Raw genomic sequence first — 13148 nt, 5'->3', positions numbered from 1 at the left:
ATATAGAGGCAGGGTTTCACCATGTTGGCCAGACTGGTCTCGAACTTCTGACCTCAAGTGATCCGCCCACCTCGGCCTCCCAAAGTGCTGGGATTACAGGCGTGAGCCACTGCTCCCAGCCTTTTTTTTTTTTAAGATGGGGTTTCACGATGATGGCCAGGCTGGTCTTGAACTCTTGACCTTAGGTGATCCACCCACCTCAGCCTCCCAGAGTGCTAGGATTACAGGTGTGAGCCACCGTGCCTGCTGAATTTCATTCTTTAGAGTCTAAAGTTTAGAGTAATTGTTTCTTCTTTCCATCACAGGTCACTTAGGAAAATGGCTGTTGGTATGATCCTAGCATGTCTGGCATTTGCAATTGCGGCAGCTGTAGAGATAAAAATAAATGTGAGTTTTGGTAACTCTTAAGCTCCATGAGGGCAGGACCATATCTTTCTTATTTGCTCTTTTACTTGTTTAATCATGATTTCCTGGGACCTAGCACAGTACCTGTTTTATAAGAGGCGTATCATAAGTATTTGTGATAAATAAGTAGATATAGGGGTAGAAAAGCAATGCAAAATGAGGCCCATCTCTCACCTGAGTGACTCAGAATGTATTTTCAGGGAATTCTCAAATGCTCATATCCAAGATAGCTAGCTATCTCCTTAGGGAACACAGGCTTATGTGATGCCTTTCTAGATATTCAAGTAAATACCTTTTGGCAGATTGAATAGCCACTATTATGGATGGGGCCACAGCTGAGTCAAAAAGCATGGAGTTTGTAAGCTGGCATTGGTACTTACTACATGGAGCTGGTGTTTCCCTCTCCAAATTGCCTTTAGAGTTTTATAAGCCAAATATTCTTCAGAGGGAGAAAACCATGTCCACTTGGCTAGTGGACTAGGCTGTCAGAAACAACTGAGATATATATTCTCATTGTATCTGAAAGATCATTTGTTGGTGATTCCAACATGTGTTCTTTGTTCTAAGGAAATGGCCCCAGCCCAGCCAGGTCCCCAGGAGGTTTTCCTACAAGTCTTGAATCTGGCAGATGATGAGATGAAGGTGACAATACTGGAAAATGAAAACAATTCTCTGTTGATAGAGTCCATCAAATCCTTTCAGGTGAGATGTGTGACTGAATGAATTAGAAACTCTGTATGCTATATTGATCTTGATTTTTTTCTTTTTCTTTTCTTTTTTTTTTTTTTTTTGAGACGGAGTTTTGCTGTTGTTGCCCAGGCTGGAGTGCAATGGCGCGATCTCGGCTCACCGCAACCTCCGCCTCCTGGGTTCAAGCAATTCTCCGGCCTCAGCCTCCCGAGTAGCTGGGACTACAGGCATGCACCATCATGCCCAGCTAATTTTTGTATTTTTAGTAGAGACGGGGTTTCACCTTGTTGACCAGGATGGTCTCGATCTCTTGACCTCGTGATCCACCCACCTCGGCCTCCCAAAGTGCTGGGATTACAGGCTTGAGCCACCGCGCCCGGCCGGATTTTTTTCTTAACATTAATTGTATCATAAGCATCTTCCCATGTCCTTAGATAATCTTTGAGCGCATAATTTTAATGAGCACATAATAAATATTTCATCCTATAGATATGCCATAGTTTATTTAGACATTTCCACATAAAGTAGTCAGTTTTTATTATTACACATAATCCTATAATGAACATTCTTATTCATAAATATTTATGTATGCCCCTGATTATGTCTTATGACAGATTCCAAGAAATAAAATGGCTAGGTTAAAGAAAGAAATTATTAGTTTGAAAGTGTCTAGTGAGGTCACCTACCCTGAGATTCTACAACACTGTGGTGTCCAATATGGAGTAGAAAGTGTATGTGACATTCATTTTAGGTTCTTCATTTTACAGAAAACACCACATTATTCCAAATTGTACCTGAAAACAAAAAGCCAGGATTTTCACTTCCACCTGAAATATCACAATTTGTCAGTCTACACTGAGCATTCTGTGCAGGAGCAGAACTGGTACAGTCTCTTCATTCGTGAAGATGGGAACAGTATCTCCAGCATGATGGTAAGTTAAGGAATTGCCTGTGTTTTAAGTTGTCATCTCAAAGTAATATGACTGTCTTATCAATGTCTTACCAAGAATATGCCAAATGATCATTTCTGAGTATAGGTCTTATTTTGTCAGCTGTTACTGATTTTTACTTTCCTCTGTTTTAGGTAAAGGATACAGAAAGCAAAACAACCAATGGGATGACAGCTGTAAGGTTTGAATGTCAAAGAGATTCCAGGCCACACTGTTCTCTTGAATCTTGGATCTCTTCTGATCTTTGGGGCTTCATTCTACTTGTTCTAAATAAGAATTCTCTCTCCTAGATTGCCAAGGGCACTGGTGTCAAAAGGAATTTTCTAGGACAGTAAAAGGCAGATAAGCTTCTTTTCTCATGTGAGATTCAAAGATGACTCTATCTGTGTATGCCCCCTGTGCTCTAGGGCATAAATTCTTTCTGCTGAATTTTATCTATTTATCTTACTCTCAGAAAAATAACTGAGTATTTTTTCCTAAAAGTTCAATTGGAGTCAAAAGACTTAGTTTTGAATCCAGATAAGGCTGAAGGGTCTTGTCAAACAGTGAGGGACAGTTGTAGAGATGGAGTGCCCAAGAAGACATATGTTCTCTGTGGCAGGTATTAGATATGAAATGGACAGATATACAGGCCTATGGCCACCTGTGTCAAGTAGTTGCTGTTGAGAATAGCATTTAAGAGGAGAACTTCTAGGAAAAACCTTGATGTCACTGAAGGGTAGGACAGTCATAATAACTTGCTTTTGAATAATGCTTCAAAAAAAGTAAACAGCCTCGCACAGTGGCTCACATCTGTAATCCCAGCACTTTGAGAGGCTGAGGCAAACAGATCACCTGAAGTCGAGAGTTCAAGACCAGCCTGATAAACATGGAGAAACCCCGTCTTTACTAAAAATACAAAAATTAGCCGGGCATGGTGGCACATGCTTGTAATCCCAGCTACTCAGGAGTCTGAGGCAGGAGACTTGCTTGAACCCAGGAGGTAGAGGTTGTGGTGAGCCAAGATTGCACCATTGCACTCCAGCCTGGGCAACAAGAGTGAAACTCTGCCTCAAAAAAAAAAAAAAAAAAAAAAAGTAAACAGCTCAAAATAAGACAGTGTGAAGTCATAGAGCCATATGTCTCTGGAAGAGGCATTTTCTAGGTCAGTGCAGAATGATCTAAAGTCTAAGAATCAACATTCAGGACTCTAGAGTGAACTGTCTTTCTTATTCCTCAGGCCAGAGACCAAATCAAAAGCTATCAAAACAGAAAAATGTACCAAAAACCCATTCTGAGAGGACAATTTAGGGGCCAGGTTCAGAAAAATAGAAACATGGTTCTGGAAGAGTCCAAAGTTTCTGCAGACTCCAAAACAATTATAACAACCCTCTCTGGGCTGGGAGTTTGAGTTTTGTATGTCATATTAGATTTCATTTAAAAGAGGATATCAGTTTTATGTAAATACTATTACATCTTTATATATGCATAATTATCTTACTTTTCTTAGTAAAGTCTCAGTTTATAGATCCACCATTATAAGGGAAATAAATTGGATGCACCTAAACTAGCTTAGTGAGGAAACTCAAATTGCCATAAATGATCATGATAGTGTCCATCTAGCTAGAGGTCTGGTGGGAATGTGATGATGAAAGTTCAGGAAAAAGAAAGTTAGGGACAGCTAAGATTATGGATTATTTTTTACATGTGGGCTCATTCATTTGTCTAGTTAACAATATAGATTATGTACCCTTTATGTGTCAGCCACTATTCTAGGCACTTGGGCACTGGGGATTTAGTAATACATAAAACATAAAAGGCCCCTAACCTCTTTTATCAGGTGCTCCTGTTGGGTGTGTTTGTTTGATATGTTAAATAGTATCTCTACCCTCAGGTTTGTTAATACTTTGCATAAAGATGTCAACATCACCCTGAGTACAGATATGTCTCTCAATGTTGGTGAAGACTATGGTGTGTCTGCTTATAGAATTGTGCAAAGAGGAGAGTAAGTGCATGACCCCTGTGGACATTTTATTTTTGTCAATAATTGTTTTTAAGTGCTATATTTGTATATAGGTAGGGAACTTAGGTGCATGTGGGCTACTTTTAAGTATAGACAGACTCCTGATCTTTTCCAACTCTTGCTTCCTTCTCTCAGTCTCACTTTTTCTGTACATATATGTTGAGATCATGATTGCTGTGAAGACCACACTGTATAGTTAACAGCCCATCTCTGTGTAATTAACACGGTTCATCTCTGAGTTTCATAGTTTATTATTGGTTCCCATTTCTACTAAAGGAGGTACTTTGGTACCTTGCATTGGCTCTTCATTACTTAGAGCTTATCCTTTCAGGTTCACTGTTATAGTCTGTTCCACTAAAGTAATAAGATTTGCATGAGGAAAGTTCACTTGGGACTTAAGTTTACAAAAGAATATGATTTACACCTTCTTTATTTAGGTTGAATATTTTAGAAAATACCCAATAGGCAATAAAGAGTTGAAATCAGGGACAGAAACCTAGCATGAAAATAACCCTCTCCAAGAAACATTCTCTTCAAAGACAATTAGTGGCTTCACTGATTTCATCATTAGTGATCTCATCAGTAGACAGAGAATCTCATCAGTAGATCTCATCAGTGATCTCATCCCCAGAGAGATGAGATAACTTTTGCCTGGAGATGGGAATGCTTTTCTAAACCATATTATTCTAACCTAAACTCATCCTGTTCCAGATACCCTGCAGTGCATTGTAGAACAGAAGATGAGAACTTTTCTCTGAATTTGGGTCTACTAGAATTTGGTGCAGCATATCTGTTTGTTATTACTAACGTAAGTAGCTCACAGCCACCTCCTCACCCTCTCTGTACTCTCCATATATATATCTCCTGGGATCCTCTAGGCAGGACAGAAAACAAAAGAGAAGACTCTGTGGCAAAGCAGACACATATATTTATTTCTACTGTAAGCTGACAGGTTCTACAGTGACTTTATATTTATTTATTTTTTTTTTGAGATGGAGTTTTGCTCTCGTCACCCAGGCTGGAGTGCAGTGGTGTAATCTCAGCTCACTGCAACCTCCACCTCCCAGGTTCAAAAGATTCTCCCGCCTCAGCCTTCTGAGTAGCTAGGATTACAGGTGCCCTCCACCACGCCCAGCTAATTTTGTATTTTTAGTAGAGATGGGGTTTCACCATGTTGGCCAGGCTGGTCTTGAACTCCTGACCTCAAGTGATCCACCCGCCTCAGCCTCCCAAAGTGCTGAGATTACAGGCGTTAGTCACTGTAGCTGACTCTACGGTGACTTTAGAAAGTCCACTGTCTCCATAGGGGATGTTAAGAGATAACATCAACAACAGGCAAAGGGTCTTGGGGAAGGAGAGACATAATTCATTTTGAGCCATCACTATGAAATGTCACAGTCTGCTCCAGTCTCATTATGGCTCGAAGTAAACAAAAGTTATTTATGAAAAAGTACTTATGTCTTCTTTGACCGTCTCCATATGCAGATCTCACTCCCTGGCAATTTGATCTGCTAACATGTCACAGTCTGAAATACTAAAACTGATAGTAATGTCAATCCCTACACAAAGTTTGGGGATCAGTTAACTGTGGTCTGTCAAAAACAAGTGTCCTAGCAGTCAGGCCAGGGAACTTCTGATTTTAATTTTGATGTCAATCTTGACTTTGTTATTTCATTACTATTCACACTATATTAAAGACTAAAAGACAGTAAATAAGAAAAAGAGAGAACATTTCTAGAGGTTTGATGAGAAACCAATCTATAAAGTTTTATTTATTTTACTAATTAGTTTAATAACTTAATCCCTTTGGTAAGCCATTTTTATAACAACTTTATTGAGATGTAATTCATATACCATAAAATTCACCCATTTAAAGTATCCAGTGATTTTAAATACATTAGCATGGTCAATATATGTTAATATGTATTCATTATATACATATATGTGTATATAATGTATTCATTATATAGAAGGAATATATAATGTATTCATTATATAGAAGGAATATCTATACAATAACATATATTCAATGGTTTATATTATATTCACAGATTTGTGTCATTTTGGTACACTTTTTGTCACCCCTCCCAAAAAATAATATACCCATTGGCAGTCATTCCCCAATTCCTCTTAAACCACTAGTCTACTTTATCTATAAATTCTTCTATTCTGGACATGTCATGTAAATGGAAACATAAAATATGTGACATCTCATGTCTGAGTTCTTTCACTTAACATGTTTTTCAAGGCTCATCCATGTTGTAACATACATCAGTATTTCATTTCTTTTTATTGCCAAGTAATATTCAATTGCATGAATATAATACATTTTATTTATTTATCAGTTGATGTACATTTGACTTGTTTCTACCTTTTTACTCTTGAGAATAATGCTGTTATGAATATTCATGTACAATTTTTATTTGAACATATGTTTTCATTTGTTTTGGGTACGTAACTAGCAGTAGAATTGCTGTGTCACATGGTGACTCTATGTTTAACCATTTGTGGAGTTTTCCAAAGTGACTGCACTGTTTTACATTTCCATCAATCATGTATATGCGTTGCAGTTTTCTACATTCACCAACACTTGTTTTCTGTCTCCTTATTGTAGCCACTCTGGTGTGGGTGTGAAGTGGTATCTCATTGTGGTTTTAATTGCCACTCACCTGATGGCTAAATATTTGGAGCATTTTTTCCTGTCTTTATTAGTCATTTGTATATATTCTTTGAAGAGGTATCCATTCAGATCCTCTGCCTAATTTTTTTTTTTTAGAGACGGAGTCTTGCTCTGTTGTTCAGGCTGGAGGGCAATGGTGCCATCTCGGCTCACTGCACCCTCCACCTCCCGAGTTCACACGATTCTCCTGCCTCAGCCTCCTGAGTGGCTGGGATTATAGGCACGTGCCACCATGTCTGGCTAATTCTTTTGTATTTTTAGTAAAGACGGGGTTTCACCGTGTTGGTTAGGCTGGTCTCGAACTCCTGACATTGTGATCCACCCACCTCAGCCTCCCAAAGTGCTGGGATTGCAGGCATGAGCCACTGCACCTGGCCTCCTCTGTCTAATTTCTAATTGGGTTATTTGTATTTTTTATTAGTTTTAAGGATTCTTTACATATATCTGTTATTTGCAAAATCTCACATTCAATAGGTTGTCTTTTAACTTTCTTGATGGTGTCTGTTGAAGCAGAAAAGTTTTTAATTATGAAGTTGTTCAATTTATCTATTTTTTCTTTGGTTGATTGTGCTTTTGATGTCATATCTAATCCAAAGTCATAAGAATCTGTGCCTATGTTTTCTTCTAAGAGTTTTATAGTTAATACATTTTGAGATAAATTTTGTATATGGTATAAGGTAGGGGATCCAACCTCATTCTTTTGTATGTGTACATCTAGTTGCCGCAGGACAATTTCTGGAAAAGACTATTCTTCCTCTATTAAATGGCCTTGGCATTTGTGTCAAAATTCAATTAATCAGAAATGTAAAGGCATTTCTTCCGGACTCTCAACTCTATTCCGTTGAACTGTATGTTTATCCTTGTGCCAGTACTATACTGTTTTGATTACTGTTTCTGTGTAGTAAGATTTGAATTCAGAGAATGTGAGTCTCCAGCCTTCTTCTTTTGTAAAATTTGTCTGCCCTTTCTGGGTCCCATGAATTTTCATATGAATTTTAGGATCATCTTAAGATCAGAAGCCAGCCGGGATTTTGATAGGGATTGTATTGAGTCTGAAGATCATTTTAGGGAATAGTATTGCTATATTAACAATAATAAGTCTTCTGATCAGTGAACATGAGACGTCTTTCCATTTATTTAGGTCTTCATTAATTTTTTTCAACAATGTTTTGTAGTTTATTTATTTTATTTTATTTTGACATGAGGTCTCATTCTGTGGCCCAGGTTGGAGCATAGTGGCACCATCATAACTCATGGGCTCAAATGACACTCCTGCCTCAGCCTCCTGAGTAGCTAGGACCACAGGCATGTACCACTGCTCCTGGTCAGTTTTAAACTTTTTTTTGCAGAGATTGGGGTCTTGTTGTGTTGACCATGCTGACCTCAAACTCCTGGCCTCAAGCAATCCTGTCTCAGCCTTCCAAAGTTCTAGGATTATAGGTGTGAGCCATCATGCCCAGACTAAGGCTCCTTTTTAGAGACAGGGTCTTGCTATGCTGCTCAGGCTGGTCTTGAACTTCTGGCTTCAAGGGATCCTCTCTCTTCTTCTCCTGAGTAGCTGGAATTATAGGCATGAACCACCATGCCCAGCACATGTTATTTCTTTTTTTTTTTTTTTTTTTTAAAGGGAAAAAAAAAAAATTTAAAAAAAAAAAAAAGAAAAAGAATAAAGGAAAGGAAGAAAGAGGAAGAGGAAGAGGGAGAGAGAACAGGGGTGTTGCTTTATTGCCCGGGCTAGAATGCAGTCTAAAACTGGGTATGCCTGTAATTGTGTTTAATAATAGAGACATTAAAAAAAAAATGAGGGAAGAAAATAATTAACAAGCAGCCAACCAATATTTCATTTAAACCTGTAAATACGTGTGATGTAGTACTAATAAGAGTGTATATTTTGTGTATTTAAAGTGGAGAGTTCTATGAATGTTAATTAAGTCTACTTGTTCCAGATCTGAGTTCAAGTCCTGGATATTGATGTTAACATTCTGTCTCATTGATCTATCTAATATTGATGTTAAAGTCTCCCGCTATTATTGTGTAAGGGTCCAAGTCTCTTTGTAAGTCTTATATATCTGGGTATTTCTGTATTGGGTGCATATATGTTTAGGATCTTTAGCTCTTCTTGTTACATTGATCCTTTTATCTTTATGTAATATCTTTCTTTGCTTCTTTTGATCTTTGTTGCTTTGAAATCGATTTTATCAGCAAAAATTGCAGCTCCTGCTTTCTATTTATTTATTTTAGCTCTCCATTTGGTTGGTAAATTTTTCACCATCCCTTTGTTTTGAGTCTTTATGTATCCTTGCATGTGAGATGGATCTGGATGTAGCATACCAATGTTATTTCTAGGGTATACATTTTACATTTATTTTGTTAAATTTATTCCTAATTATTTTATTCTTTTTGAAGCTGTGGTGAATGGAATCCTTTTCTTAATTTCATTTTCAAAAATTTTATTGCAAATTACAGAAATACAGTTGACTTTTGTATATTGATTTTGCATTGTGCAACCTTGCTGAACTAATTTATTAGTGCTAATAGCTTTTTAGTGGATCCCTTAGACTTTCTACATACAAGATCATATCATCAGCAAATAGAGATAGCTTTGCTTTTTCATTTTCAATCTGGCTGCTTTTTGTTTCTTTTCCTTGTCAGTTGCTCTGCCTGGAAGCTCTAGTACAATATCGAATAGAAGTGGTAAAAGCAGACATACTTTTAGGGGGAGAGCATTCAGTCTTTTATCATTAAGTGTGAAAACGGTGGATTTTTCATAGATAATCTGTCAGATTGAGAAAGTTCCTTTCCATTCCTAGTTTGTTGGAGAGTTTTCTCTTTGTTTGTTTGTTTTGGCATGAACAGGGGGAGTTTTATCAAATGCTTTTCCTACGTTTATTGAAATAATAATATGGTTTTGTCCTTTATTTTATTGATATGGTGTATCACATCAATTGATTTTCAGATATTAAACCAACCTAATTCTATCAACCTCCTCCTCTTCTTTCTTCTCCTCTTCCTTCTTCTTTTTTCTTTTTTTTTTAGAAATAGGGTCTCGCCCTGTTGCCCACACTGCAATGCAGTGCTGCAATCATAGCTCACTGCAACCTGAAACTCCTGGGCTCAGTGATCCTTCTGCTCAGCCTTTCAAGTAACTAGGTCTACAGGCATGTGACACCATGCTGAATTAATTAAAAAAATTTTTTTTTAAAGATAAGACGTCTCACTATGTTGACCAAGCTGCTCTCGAACTCCTGGCCTCAAGTAATTCTTCTGCCTCAGCCTCCCAAAGTGCTGGGATTACAGGCATGAACCACTCACTGCACCTAGCTATAATTCTATTAATTTTCTAGGGCTGCTGTAACAAAGTACCACAAGCTGAGTGGTTTACAGGATAGAAATGTATTGTCTCACAGTTACGGTGGCTAGAAGTCTGAGATCAAGGTATTGGTAGGGTTGGTTCCTTCTGAAGGCTGTGAAGAATTGTTCCATGCCTCTGCCATGACTTCTGGCAATTTGCTGGAAATATTTGGTATTCCTTGGTGTACAGAAGAATTACCCTAATATCTGCCTTCATCTTCACATGGTGTTCCTCCTATGTGTCTGGTTGTGTCCAAATTTACTGCCCCCATTTTTTTTTTATAAGGATATCTGTCATTGGATTAGACCCACCCTAATGACCTTATTTCAACATGACTAATTACATATATAACAATCCTGTTTCCCAATAAGATCATATTCTGAGGTACTTGGTTTTAGGACTTCAGCATATGAGTTTTGGGGGACGTGATTCAGCCCATTACACTTGTATTCCTGGTGTTATTTCATTTTTTGTTTCTTCTGTCTCTCATATGCTGCTCAAGATAGAGGCCTTATGTGTCATTTCTGAATACCAGGATCTAATAAGCATCCAGAGTAGAGGCCATAAATTGGGGGTCTGGGGGCCCAATTTCTTTCATAGTCGTAATCTTCTTTGGCCTGCACAGTATTGACAAAAATAACAAAAGAATTGATTGCCAGTAAATTCAAGAGATTACACCTAAGAAGTTGTATTACTAACATTTCTTGGGAAAAAAAAAAAAAACAAAAGATTTCCTAACAGGTATTACTGTGTCAACTGTCTGGTGCTGTAGTGGCTGTGTCCTTTAGATGGGACCTGTGCTGTCCAGTTCATCATAGGCCCCATCATTTCCTTTCAGCCTCTTTCATTTACTTACTTACCTGCCTATGAGCATTTAAATATCTACCTTTGATTTAGAAGCTCTGGCCATAGTCTCTTCTTATGCTGAGAAAACACAGATACCTAGGTATTGTTTACACTATCAACTCAGAAAAGAAGATTCCTTTATCTTACTATTTTAAGATAGTAAGATGGTCATTTGATTCAAAATGGCCATTTGATTCAGAGGATTAAGGGCATTTAGATGTCAAAGATTTTTTGTCTGAAGGATTTTGACTTTGATATTTTAACTATCCTATTTTTGTCTCATGTAGTTGGATATTATACCTAATTCCTAATAATAGTTTTACTTCAAGAAATGTATTTATATAGTTAGGCTTTGTGTCCCCACCCAAATCTCATCTTGAATTGTAATCCCCATAATCCCAACATGTCTAGGGAGAGACCTGGTGGGAGGTGATTGGATCTTGAAGGCAGTTTCCCCCATCCTGTTCTTGTGATAGTGAATGACTTCTCATGAGAGATGATGGTTTTATAAGGGGCTCTTCCCCCTTTGCTCCTCACTCTTGTCTCTCCTGCCACCATGTGAAAAGGTCCAAGCTTGCTTCTCCTTCACCTTCCACCATGATTGTAAGTTTCCTGAGACCTCTCCAGCCATGTGGAACTGTAAGCCAATTAAACCTCTTTCCTTTATAAATTACCCAGCCTTGGCCAGTTCTTTACAGCAGTGTGAAAATGGACTAATAACATATATATATATATATATATATATATATATATATATATATACAAGTTTTTTCTTTTTTCTTTTTTTGAGCCCCTTCAAGAAATATACATATAATTTTAAAAATATTATTTCATTTGTAATAAAAGATATTAGATATTATCTACATAAAATGAACCATAGCTAAAAACATGCATATAGTGACAGTACTTTTAGACCAAAGAAACAAAACCTCATTGTGGAGTCACATATATTTGTTAATATTAACAAAAATTTCACCCTGTTAAAAACTCTTTTTAGTCAAAATTTTACAGAAAAATTACATCTTTTTGATAAAATTTGAATGTGTAAATTTTGATTTAAAAAATAATGGCTTGGGCCAGGCACTGTGGCTCATGCCTATAATCCCAGCACTTTGGGAAGCCAAAGAAGGAGGGTTGCTTGAGGCCAGGAGCTCAGGACTAGCCTGGTCAACATAATGACACTCCATCTCTACAAAAAAAATCTCAAATTTTTAAGTTAACTGGGCATGGTGGTGGCACATACCTGTAGTCCCAGCTACTTGGGATGCTAAGGAGGAAGGATTGCTTGAGCCCAGGAGATCAAAACTACAGTGAGCTGTGATTGTGCCACTGCACTTCAACCTGAGTGACAGAGAAAAATCCTGTCTCAAAAAGGAAAAAAGCCAGTGAAGAGAAATCAAAGTAGTAGGTGGCATTTGATATGGATTTAAAAAATTTGACCAGTAAAACTTCAATGTGTTATCAAAAGAATAATTCATTCTAATAAAAGTAATTTCAGTAAAATAAAAATCAAAATAGCAAATGTCAAAAGCACTTTAGTTGTACTTACATAGAAATTGGAATAAGAAATTAAACTTTTCTCAAGAAAATGCTTTCTGAAACTTTATTTTGTTTGCATAATTTAGATGCCATTTTATGTTCAAAATGTTGTCCAGGATCTAAATGTCTGATAGGGCAAAATGGTGGAAATCCAAACTGCAATATCAAAATATTCTCTCATTTAAAGTCTTTGTCAATAATGATATCTGGCTGAATCTAGACAAGTGAGTGTAATATTACCAAAAGAAGTTTTGAAAAGGTGGAATTGTATAGAAATACTCAATTTCCTGAAAATGGCAGAAGAATGAAAATACAAAAAGGATGGATATAAGATCATAGAATGCTGTAGTTAGGAATATTTACTTGAGACTACTGACAAGTTCATTTTCTTTTTCTCTAAGAGCACCAATCAGGGTCTTCAGGCCTGGAAGATTGCAGATATTCCAGCCAACAAAATGTCTATTGCATGGCAGCTACCACAATATGCCCTGGTTACAGCGGCAGAGGTCATGTTCTCTGTCACAGGTCTTGAGTTTTCTTATTCTCAGGTAAGTTTTTGCAAATAGAGGATATAAATTGAGACATTGCTTGAAGGATGGTGAATTTTAATTCTAGCACTGACTTAAATAGGTATGTGATCCTGGCCAGGACCTCCATCTCTTTTGTCCTTAGGTTTCTTATTTA

At 37.3% G+C, this 13148-nt stretch overlaps 1 protein-coding gene across 3 annotated transcripts in view; it reads left to right on the top strand.

The window, feature by feature from the left end:
- The window catches only part of SLC15A2 (solute carrier family 15 member 2), a 46766-nt gene that overhangs the window by 30195 nt on the left and 3423 nt on the right, over positions 1 to 13148 (top strand). For 2 of the 3 annotated variants that reach the window (XM_032267709.1, XM_032267708.1), the window contains 7 exons: positions 306 to 387; positions 973 to 1107; positions 1863 to 2027; positions 2180 to 2226; positions 3919 to 4029; positions 4759 to 4855; positions 12866 to 13012. In XM_032267709.1, coding sequence (XP_032123600.1) covers positions 306 to 387; positions 973 to 1107; positions 1863 to 2027; positions 2180 to 2226; positions 3919 to 4029; positions 4759 to 4855; positions 12866 to 13012 — 784 coding nt within the window. Of the gene's footprint in view, positions 1 to 305; positions 388 to 972; positions 1108 to 1862; positions 2028 to 2179; positions 2227 to 3918; positions 4030 to 4758; positions 4856 to 9379; positions 9590 to 12865; positions 13013 to 13148 lie in introns of those variants that run through there. The other variant, XM_032267711.1, reaches the window with a different exon arrangement.

This window comes from Sapajus apella, unplaced genomic scaffold (assembly GCF_009761245.1).
Source record: "Sapajus apella isolate SASKATOON/1434 unplaced genomic scaffold, GSC_monkey_1.0 scaffold171, whole genome shotgun sequence".
Classification (NCBI taxonomy): domain Eukaryota; kingdom Metazoa; phylum Chordata; class Mammalia; order Primates; family Cebidae; genus Sapajus; species Sapajus apella.
The sequence above is the reverse complement of the archived record's forward strand: the minus strand, read 5'-3'. Positions and strand labels throughout refer to the sequence as shown.